Consider the following 11,742-nt stretch of genomic DNA (forward strand, 5'->3'; position numbering starts at 1 on the left):
TTAAAAAATGCCCTTTGATTTTGGTCAAATGCTGCTTGGGTGTTAAGGACATTCATAATTATCTTGAGTTCTTGACCTCCTGATGTGTGGGTGAAGATACTATCACAGACCTGTTAATTGATGAATTCCAGAATTTTAACCAAGCGACAATAGAATGGGCATACAGGCATAGAGAAATGCAGCAAAGAAAATGGGCCTTTTCAGCCCACCTTGTCCATGCCACCAGTGTCCCTATTTTTAGTTTAGTTTAAGTTCTAGAGATACAGCATGGAAACGGGTCCTTCGGCCCTCCAATTCCGCACCGACCAACGATCACCTGTACCCAAAGTTGTGGAGCTTCATGCACCGACAGGTCTTGCTGGTAGCATCTCCCTTTGGCACTCTGGAGAGCTGTTGAAGTTGGCCAAGATCCAGTTCAGTTGTGTACAAGCATCAGTACACACGTGTATAGTGAAATGAGGCACCAACCACAACAGCTCCCATGTGGCTTTCAATAGTTGAGCAAGAGTTGATCCTGTTAGTCAAACTTTCTCCCAGTACAGTTGTAGGCCTATTTGTGTATAAAATATATATAACTTGCAGATAATATGAAGAATCGCATTTTCTATGTGATTTGACATGATCACGCTCTTTGAAGACCCGCAACACAACCTGATGGTGACTTTGGATCTTGTTGACAAGTTGGATGCTGCATGCTTGGACTATGTATCACCTCTATCAGAATCCTGCCAGAGGTTTCATTCTCCTGGTTCCACCTCTAAATCTTAAACCCAAATATGCTCCTGTGGCCAGCCATTCATTCGAGGCTCTTTCCGGAAATCTTTTACTCTTATTCTTTGCAGAGGTAATGAGATCGGCAAAGTGTGTGGGAAATTGCTGAGGGGAAAGTCCTGATGAATGATGAACAACTGCAGTAGGCTCCTAATAATGATGTATTTCTGCATTGCAGATTCTCGCTTCTATTGAGCTGCTGGCCAGGTCCTTGCCAAAGATTCACCGCAGTGCGTCCGAGCCCTCACTCAATCGTGCCGGCTTCCAGACTGAGGACTTCAGTCTGTATACCTGCGCTTCCCCAAAGACGCCCATCCAGGCTGGAGGATATGGTAAGTGCATATGTGGTGAAAGGGAGCGTTTCTCCCTTCTCCAGTGTAGGACCTCATGAATCTGATCATTCGTTAGTTTACAAGTAGGTGTGAGTATATTGTACCCCATCCTGCTCTACTGGTTTGTTCTTGCAAAGTTTAAAATCAATCTCCAGGATTCCGTCATCACTGACTATTTTTGATCATTGGGCATTGGGGCAATTTAGACTCTCTGTGACCTGCAGTTGCCAGTTCTATTTGCACTTGATGCCCACATCTTTCTGCATGAAAGCATTTGTTGCGTAGTATAATACTATCATAATAGCTATTATACACACAGCACTATCTCACAAATTGTCCATGATATAATCCGAAAATATCTGGCTAAGTAACAGTCAGGTGAAGGTATCCTGATCTTCAAGTCCAGAACACTCAATTACTTAACATAGTAAAGATATAGGTAAGATGCTGACTGCTGGATTGGCTTGTTTGTAGAGTAGAGATCTTCATCTTGTGACCAGCACCCGCTGTAGGTAAGTTCCTGAAGTCTGAAAGGCACATGTGCACTTATCCTGAAGGTACTATAGGGGCAGGCATGGAGCCATGAAGCTCATTGATCCCACACTGCCTGACACTGGTGGAGCGTGCTGAGAACAGCTGACATCCAAGGCCGCTACTGAGAATCATGTACGGTGTGAAAACCTTTGAAACCAAATTACAACATGATCAGTGCAACCCCTTGGGCATTTTGTAATGGTTTGTCACATTCTCCTCCGATCTCTCGACCCGAAACATTGCCTATTTCCTTCGCTCCATAGATGCTGCCTCAACCGCTGAGTTATTCCAGCATTTTTGTCTACTTTCCAGCATATCCATTTCTACTTCGTTTAGTTTAGAGATACAGCATGGAAACAGACCCTTCGGACCAGAGTCCACACGAACCATCGATGGCCTGTTCACACTAATTCTATGTTACCGCATTTTCTCATCCGCTCCCTACATATAGGGGCAATTCTACAAAGGCCATTATATACGACAAACCAGCATGTCTTTGGGATGTGGGAGGAAGCCAGAGCACTCAGCGGTAACTCATAGTCACAGCAAGAATGTGCAAACTCCACGCAGACAGAGGTCAAGATTGAACCTGGGTCTCTAGCAGCAACTCTACCAGCTGTGCAAAGCTGGTAATTTTAGATAAAATAAACAACGCGGGTTTTCCAGCTTCTGAGAAGCATGACCTAAGACATGTCAAAATAATGTGATTAGAATCAAGAGTTCATGAGCACTATTTACACTCCTTATTTTTAAAGTTTTGAATGCTAGTGATTTTGCTTTTTCCACTCTTTCTCTCATCAGATTCCATAATCTGCAGCATTTGTTGTCATCAAAGCCACTCCCGGCCTCCCCCACCTGACTCCATCTCCCAATCAACGCTTCCTCACCTGAAGCCAGCTCTTTCACCTCTCTATACTACATATCTTTCCTCAGCTCTTTCAGTTTAGATGAGATGCAATGTCTTAACCTGAAAGTTGGACTGCTCACTTCCCTTTACAGATGATGCCTAACCTGTTAAGTTCCTCCTGTAGTTTGTTTTTCACCACAGAGTTGCTGTAGAGTTCAGCTATGGAGCCCAGGCACTGCCATTGTAAGTTTCTTCACAATAAACTTATACCATTGAGATTAAAGCAGGACCATGCTCATTCCCAACTGCGACTTGCCTTGCCCAAACCTGGCTCCGTTGCAGTCAGTGGGTTGCTCACCCTGTCACATTAACCTGGATGTGAACTCTGCCTTCAGAGGTGAAAGACCAGGGTCTGGTCCACTTGAACATTTCATTTGGTAGAAGAATCTCCCACTCAAGCCCTCCCCATCAGATCATTCCTGCACAGTCAAAGTCTCCTGCCAAATGCACGCTGCTGCCCTCAGAGCGACGAGACAATCGCCCACCTCTTTGTGGACTTCACATTTGCAAAGATCTAGAAAAATGGAAAATTATGCAAGGGTTGAGGTTCATCCTAAGTAGGTGTGTAACAGAGGACTCTCTGATCTGTGGACTGTGTCCAGGGGTGCACACAAATAAAACTTCAAGTGCTGCAGAAAGTTTTAACCACTTGAAAACTGCACTTTAATCTGCCTGACAATTGCTGGTCAAATTGAGTTGAATTAAGTTTATTAGCCAAGTATGTATAAATACAAGGAATTTGCCCTGGTGCTTTGCTCGCAAGTAACAACACGAGATACAGTAAACAATTAAGAATAAAACATTATAATTTAAACATGCGAAGAATGAAATAAAATGCATAGTGAAATGTCCGTAGGGAAATGCTGGCAACCAATACATTCCAGGTTGCAGGTCCTTGGTCCCAAGGGATGCAGTAAAGCTTGGTGCACCCCACACAAAGGCTTTGTGGGGAATGACTGTAATTTAAAGTCTCTAAACATTGATGGGCAAAAGCTCATTTAGTGATTTGCAATACTGCTCTGTACATAGAATTTACAGAATATGCTGCAAATGTATAGAACCGATAACACTCTGAATGTATCAATTGAACGACACCATGATTGTAAAGAATACATTCTTATGAAAAAAAGTTTAATTATTTTCAAAATGCAAAAGAAGAGTTAATATGCAGTCTGCACAAAGCTCTTGAGGTCCTAGACCAAACGCAAGAGGTTAGAGGAAAAATTACACTGTTAACTCGTCTCCTGTCCTGCTAATATCAATTTAAACAGCAAGATCAGTCAATTTGCAAGGTTAGGCCTTAACTCCAAATGTTTTGCCTTTTACAGGAGAGTTTACTGCATTCAAATAGATGGTTCATCATTTATCACCATCGAAGCAGGTGTCTGCCATCACGTCTTGTGTCCTTCCAGTTGTTCTGGGGTTTAATCTGCAAAACAGAAACTACAGCTGCTGATGGAGCTGCCTGAGCCACATTTGTACCATTTTAAAGACACATTCTGCTGCCAGTTTCTGCCAAGCTGTAGTTTTGAAGTTATTGACTCTGAATGCGAGTTCCCCTTTAACCAGCGATAGAAGCTGAAAGTGTTGATCATCTCCCTCGAGGAAGGACAAAATGGCTTCTTCGGACACTGCTGGGGTGAACGTTGTGGTGAGAGGGCAGGGGTCAGTGGTGAGGAAGAATCGTTGGAGCTTGAAGGCCAGAGGACGTTAATGGTGGAGCGTGATTCTTCTAGGAGATTGTACACCTGCATCCTCTCATTGCCTCTCTGCCCCAGGCGTGGTTGTGCAATAACCTTATTTATGACTGAGTGAGAGCTGTTACAGGTGGATGGGGCTTTAGTCCGGTGACTCAATTGGCCCATGTCCCTCTGTCACAGAGGGCAGGGCGCAGAGATACGCATTGATACTGAGCCAGCGTTTATTTATATACATTTTTAATTTATTTGTTTTATTATCCCCTCTGCTCATGAGTTCTCCCACTGATGTCTTTGTTCTCATTCCCTACACAGGGTCTTTGCAGTCGGCCGGTGATTTGAATGGTTGTGAGTGGAGTTTGGTTAATGTTATTGTTTACCCTTGAAAGATGTTTTCCGCTATTCCTGGTGCTTATTTTGCATGGTGGAGGAAAGTTACTTGTCTTACCCGTGGAGTGGGATTTAATACTAGAACAGGATTGAACTGTGAAACAGATTCTAAATGCACACCAAGGGTTTGGGAGAGTATAAGGGCAACACATCAATGTCAAATCCTAGCCAGAAGTGTCAGTGCTCCTGATCAGAGAGTAAATGGGTCAGGGAGGTAACTCCTGTGGGCACTGGAATAGCTACACAGTAGGGAAGGTGGGAGCAATGCTGGGGTAGGGTGGGGCTTTGCTGTAACGTAGCCCAGAGATGCTCTGCAGTATGGCAGCCCGAGGAGAAGGTGAATGGCTCTGCTACCAACTGGTTTCTTGCTGCCATTTAAAATCATTGCTTTCTAGAACTGGTGATATTATAGAAGACCTCACCCATGATCACAATGTGGGTAATATTAATCAGATGGGGTGAGGTTGCTACCAATATTTCAGAATATTTAGGGTCACTTACAATGTTGATGTTGCCTTCATAAGTTAAAGAGCTAGGCCCTTGAGAGTCTTGCCTCAGACGCTAGGCCTGACCTAAGCACTCGAGTCAGGAGTTTGGGTGTGGAAGAGCAGGTGCTTTCTTGCAGGCACAGTAGCTCATTACCAAGGCTGAAAGAGATGTGATATCTGAAAAGTGCAAACACAGCATAATCATGTATTTGAGTTTAGGCTTACAAATTCACACTAAGCATTCCGTTTACTCCCACTGGTTGTTGAGTCTCAGAACAGTGAGATTCAAAACCCAAACAGGGACCACTGTCTTTTTTAACCATCCTTGCATATGATTCAAAAACATTTTAAATTGAGCAAAACCTATTTACCCTAATAACTACTTTGTTTTTGTTTGCATTCTATTCTCCATTGCTGCCTCCCTCCACCTGACCCCTTTCAATGTGATTTAAACCTGAATACAGTTTTATTCCGTCGTCGTGTTAGAACCAAGCTTGGATTGTGATGTTTGTCTAGCCTTCAGGCATGGAGTGCCATCATTTCCAGCTTGGTTCAGCGGAACCAGCTCCCTTCACGGTGCTGCTCCTGCATTGCAATTTGCCAGCCGCACAAGCAGACTGATGAAAATGCTCATTCCATTAGGCAAGGACAGATGATTGGTGTTATTCAGGTGTGCCATGGGAGTTTGACCTTGGCACCACAAGAGTCAGTTGCAACCATTCCAATAACACACTTAAGCAATAGTTTGATTTAGTTATTTTTCAAACTGGTTTTATTTCTATTTAAGTTTAAAGAAACATTCCTCACTACAAGAATAGATTTTAAGGTACAATGCAGTTTGTGAAGGCATGGAGCTTTCAAACTGTACTCTTCACTTGGGCACTGCTACATTTAGAATTGGATTTCTGAAGTTGTGACTTCTACAGTTTTGACTGTATAGACTGGGGGTGAGGATCTTTACTTTGCCTACAATGACTGGGCTTTGCACTATGTTACTAAGTTGAGAAGCTGTGCATTTGGATCACCAGTAGGCTCCCCAACTTAGTTTCCTCATGGACCGGGAATATCACAAGACCAGGCTGAAAGGGCCTTTCATATGAGACTAAACAGGTGATACAGATGGCATAACCTCTTACAAGTGGTGTATTACTAGTAAATATTCAGCATCTGCTGGTAACACACCAGATTTAAGGGGCTAGGCAAGGTGTCCATATCATCAGCTTGCCCTCATGGCGAGTGCCAAAGTGCAAGCAAATGAAATATCAAAGGATACTATTTAACATTTTGGGTGGGGTACCAGTGTGTGGAAGAAGGGCATGTGCTTTCTTGCAACCTTTTGGAAAGGCTTGCAGACAACAGGTTGAAAGAGATGGTCACCACATCATCACACGTTTGAGTTACTAGGCTTACAAATTCACACTAAGCATTCCAGTTATGGCCACCAGCTTTTGATGTCTCCAGGTGCTCAGCCTCTGCTTCAGCTTACAGCTTTAACTTTAGTGTGATGTGTACCCACCAGAGTTTAAGGTCAAGATAATGTAGGAATCCGAGTCAATGTTAACAGCACTTGAGGACTTTATCCTTTCATCTGTTAGAGAAGCAGAAGCTAAATACCATCTCTCCCTCGAGTTGTGGCATCTAAAGGCCAACTCTTAGAGGGAACTAAGGGTGAAGAATGTACTGTGAAATTAATGTTGTTGGTTTACATTAAATAATTTTTAGCTGCAGCTACATAAATCATGCAGGTGTTGGCCATTGGTCCAGTGCCTGCACTAACCAAGATTTTCTGCTTTGCCCTCAGCCCTGACCTTGCCAGAGATGGCTTTCCTTATCATCTTTGTACATTATCTTTTAATTCATTACCCTTGTGGACTGCAGCCAGTGGCTCTACCCATTAAGGAGCCAACACCAATGCATTTTTCCCCCCAGAATGCAGCAGGACCCTACTTAGAAAGTACTGTTGTCCCCATTCATGTTTTGTTTATAAATTAGGAAAAGCAAAGCTTCAAGTGGTCACTGTCTTTCCCCCTTTGGAGAGGTGTGAAGACAGTTACAGTGCATTCCCACCAATCCTTCCCCTTGGTTTATTTTCTGTAAATTTGTACAGTGGAATATATTGTCAGTTTGCTATAGAGCATGGATACAAAGTTTTGATAGATAATTCAAAAACCTTGTGTAAAGTTATTTAAGATTGTATTATAAAAGTTATATGTATGTGAATATGGAAAACATGCTATAATAAAGGACCTGCATGGAGCTCCTGGCTTGTTATTTAATCTCTAGTTTGATGGAGAGTCTGGGTAAAGATCATGAATTTAGGCTCTCTAGCAAACTTAAATGATACATTTGGAGCAAAAAGGTAGGGCCCTACAATGGGCAGTGTTAAAGGGGGGGGGGGGGGGGGATCTGACATTCTTCCAACTCCCATGTCTATATACTGGCCACACTTCCCTTTTACACCTCGCACAGCTGGCTTGAAGAAATTATTTGAAAAATGTTGCCAGTCTAGTTAAATAGGCCAGCATGGCAATAAAAGAGCAGCCTGCCTAGTTTTGCATATCAACGGGGAACAGGGATGTTATGGTTCTTGGATATGCAATCATCTGAGGAAGAACAAGCTTTCACAACCAGAGTAACACCAATTGTAGGACAGCAAGTTAAATTACACAAATTTCCGTGAACCAAACTCAGTCGGTGAACAAACAAGGGGTTAGGTTATTCACTTGGCTACTGGAGGTATTAGAGGAAATGCTAGGAAATTATTCAGGCAACAGCAATCAAAGAGTCAAGGTGCTGGAATAACTCAGGTCAGGTAGCATCTCTGGAGAACAAGGGTAGGCAATAGGACCCTTCAAACAGACATCTTGTTTTGTATCCGTTCTCAGGAGGTACTGCCTGACCTGCTGAATTACTCCAGCACTTCATCATTCTGCAAAACAGTATCTGCAGTTCCTCCAATCAACAACAATCTTAATCTGCTTTAAGGGCTCTCCAATGGAGAAAAGCCAATTTGAATACCTAGTGATCTTAAAATGTAAAACTTCACATTTACCAAAATGTCTAGTTCCTAAAGATCCTATAGTCTGGAATGTTTTAAATCTGGTCATTATGCTTCCATCATGATCCATTGTTTTTTGTTCTTTGGTGATATCCCACTGTAGAATCTATATTACTAAAAGTCTGATCTTGACCGCTTTTGGCTCGCTGTGATTTCCGAGAGAACGCCGCCACCTACGGCCGTCATTTTTGGCTCAGAGCCCTCCTCCCCCTTCCAGGACCGGAGGATTTTTCCCCATCGATGAAAAATCAGAGAGATATTAATGTTTTAAAATAATTTGCCATTCTCTCTGCTGCCCCTGCTGGAGGGCGGGGGAGGGACTATAAAACCAGGAAGTGGTGTGCCTCACTCAGTCTCTGCAAGATGGAGGAAGCCAGAGGTTCACGTCTCTCTGAGCTCTGAATAACACTGAACACATGTCCACGCAACTGTGAGTGCCCTTAATGTGGTTTGAAAATGAAAATATGGTTGGATTGAAGTAAAAATGAACGGCTAATGGCTCTTTGGGTTGAAGTAAAAATGCACGGCTAATGGCTCTTTGGGTTGAGGTAAAAAAATGCACTGCAAGTGGCTCTTTGGGTTGAAGCGAAAATGCACTGCTAATGGCTGTTTGGGTTGAAGCGAAAATGCACTGCTAATGGTGGTTTGATGCGTTTTTGGGTTGAAGTAAAAATGCACTGCAAAGGGTAGTTTGGGTTTTTTTGGGTTGAAGTGAAAAGGCACTGCAAATGGTTGTTTGGGTTGAAGTGAAATGCACTGCAAATGGTTGTTTGGGTTGAAGTGAAAATACACTGCAAATGGTTGTCTGGCTAAACTTGACAACTTCCAGTTTGCACTATATTGATTTTAGGTAAAACGCTACCACTTATGGCTGTGATTTTTGCCCATCTTACTCAGTCCCCCTCCGCTGATCAGGTGCAGAGGATTCTTCCCATCAATGAAAAATAAAAGTGTTATTAGTGTTTGAAAAATGTTGAGAATCTCTCTTGTCAATCATGCCATGAAGGCCACACCTTTCCCGGTGGAAGGGGGAGGGATTATAAAACCCGGAAGTGTGGGTGTGGCTCAGTCTCTGTATGATGGGGGAGGGAAAGGTCACAACTCTGTCTGAGCTGTGAATCAACGGAACACACTGAATGTCTACTGAACTGAGTGTTGTGTTGTGTGGTTTTATGGTAGTTTCACCCTGCATGAAATGGTATGAAACTGCATTTGAATTTGGTGGCCTTGCACCCTCCTTGAATGGTATGAAACTGCACTTGAATTTGGTGGCCTTGCACCCTGCTTGAAATGGAATTTCAAGGAATAGCCGCAAGTCAACTGCCAGCCCACCAGCCATGAGTGAGCTGCCAGCACATCAGGCTTGAGTGACTGAGCTGCCACCCCAAGAATCCATTTGGCCCACAATGTCCATACTAGCCCTCTGGAGACCAGTAGTCCCTGCAGCCAACAACACCCATACCAGCTCTCCAGAAAGCCCCCCCCCCCTACTGGCCACTAATATTGGAATCGGTGGAGAGGTGGAATATTGCGTCGGGGGACTAGCCCTCCCGTGTGAACATGGGACCCAACGGGTCCCACTTAGTCTAGTATATTCTAAAATTTATATCAAGAAACCATGGAAGGAAAAAAGTTGAGAGTAATTGAAAGATAAAGCAAAACAAAATGCTAGTACATAACAGGTAAAGTATGACAAACTAAGCTTGGGTGTAGTTCAAAAATTAGGAAGATTAATTTAGATCATACCTGCACCCAAAAGGTGGGGCCAGTTTCACAGGTACCCAGTCCTCTGGTCATTCAGAGGACAATCACTCCTCCAGGGCCTTTTGCCCATCAATATCTTCCATTCCTTTGCAGAACCGCAAACTCCTCCCAACCTTGTGCTTTCTCCATGAACCACAACCTCTGGCCATTGTCTAACATCAAAAAGTTACCATCCTCACTGGATCAAGTCTGAAGAAATACTGCATTGCTTCCCCTCAAGGCAACCTTCCAAATCATCACAATTCATTACTGGTTCCATCAGATGCAAATTCTCCTAATTGGGATAAAAGGAGGATGGGTGGAAAATCGTACAAAAATAGGAAGTTGTAAATGGGAGTTTCTAGCAACAGCAGCAAGAGACGTAGACTAAACCTGCAGAGACAGGTAGCAATGAGACAGCAGCCTTCAAAGCAAGGCAAATGGCATTTCAAAGCAAGAAAATCATAACAGGCTACTGTAAAGACCCGTTCAGAAGCAGAGTTCAATCCTGGGATTCAACCCAGACTCACAAGAAATTTCACTACACTCTAGTGAGAGTTCAAGTGCTCATCAAGAAATACAAGATTCTGACAGGGCAATCCCAAGTTCTCCTCCATTGCAAGGTAGAGTCAAAGGGGGCTGCAGTTAACTTGAGTGAAGATTTTTTCTATATGGTGGGCAGTAGAACTCAAGTACTCTACATCAGGACAGCTATGAAAAAGTAGTGATAGATAGATTTAATAGACAAAATGTGGTTATTGATTGAAACAGCATGGAATCAGGACCTTTGATTCACAGAGTCACACTGACCATTAATCAATCACCCATTCACATTAGTTCTATATTATCCCATGCATCTACTCCCTACACACTCGGGGCAATTTAGAGACAGATTAACCTTCAAACGTGCACATTTTTGGGATGTGGGAGGAAACCCATGCAGCGGGAACATGCAAACCACACAGATCAAGGTCATGATCGAACCTGGGCACTTAGGCTCTACCAGCTGCAATGGTTGAAGGATAAAACGACAGAAATAGTTGCATGTACACATATAGTTTTTAAAGGAGAGGCATGGGGATCGAACCAGAATGGTGGATGTTTCTCCTCCACCTCCTAACCTCTGACAGAAGTCGGCAAACATCAGAATGCTGGGATCAAGTGGGCTGAAGCTCAATCAGCTGATGTGTTGCATGCTCTGCCATTCAGCATCTACTCACCACCCCAGCTATTTTAATTCATGAGACATTTGTTGTTTTAAATCATCCCCTTTCATTCAAGTCTAGCTTTCTAAACATCATGAAGTGTATTGTGTTCTCTAGTCACAAATACCCATCACATTATCTTTTGCTTCCTGCCTTACATTATCCTTTAGCCCCACTGGGCTTTTATACTGTGGGGATGTTTAAAAACAGATATGGGAGATACATGGAGGGTCGCTAAAGTTAAATAATCTCCCCTTAACCATTCCATGTCCCCAGGCCAACTGGGGCATCCCCATTCTCAAGGATGGTAATTGTCAATACCATTTGGCAGCCAATCTATCACCATACTTCTGGTCAAAAGGACTAGAAAGTGTTAGAGTTGCTGCAATTCCCAGTGACTTCCCTTTCAGCCTGCCCAGATATTTTACCCAATTCCAGCTTTAAGAGTACATCTTGATGACTAACATACCATTTTATCCCTCACATCCTCTCCCCTGTATTTAGTCACTGCTAAAAGACGTCCAGCAAGCCCTCTGTATCCAAATGTCCCCCCTGACTTGCATGCAAGACATCTGGGATGCCCTCTGCTCCGAACCTCACACTGACATGCTATTAAA

The 11,742-nt window shown here is 43.3% G+C and overlaps 1 protein-coding gene across 2 annotated transcripts in view; it reads left to right on the forward strand.

The window, feature by feature from the left end:
• The window catches only part of braf (B-Raf proto-oncogene, serine/threonine kinase), a 74,244-nt gene extending 66,868 nt beyond the window's left edge, over positions 1-7,376 (forward strand). For both annotated transcript variants that reach the window (XM_033037757.1, XM_033037758.1), the window contains 2 exons: positions 950-1,103; positions 3,873-7,376. In XM_033037757.1, the coding sequence (XP_032893648.1) occupies positions 950-1,103; positions 3,873-3,895 (177 nt within the window). In that variant the 3' untranslated portion in view covers positions 3,896-7,376. The remainder of the gene's footprint in view (positions 1-949; positions 1,104-3,872) is intronic.
• The last annotated feature ends 4,366 nt before the right edge of the window (positions 7,377-11,742 follow it).

Source organism: Amblyraja radiata, chromosome 19 (genome assembly GCF_010909765.2).
Source record: "Amblyraja radiata isolate CabotCenter1 chromosome 19, sAmbRad1.1.pri, whole genome shotgun sequence".
Classification (NCBI taxonomy): Eukaryota; Metazoa; Chordata; class Chondrichthyes; order Rajiformes; family Rajidae; genus Amblyraja; species Amblyraja radiata.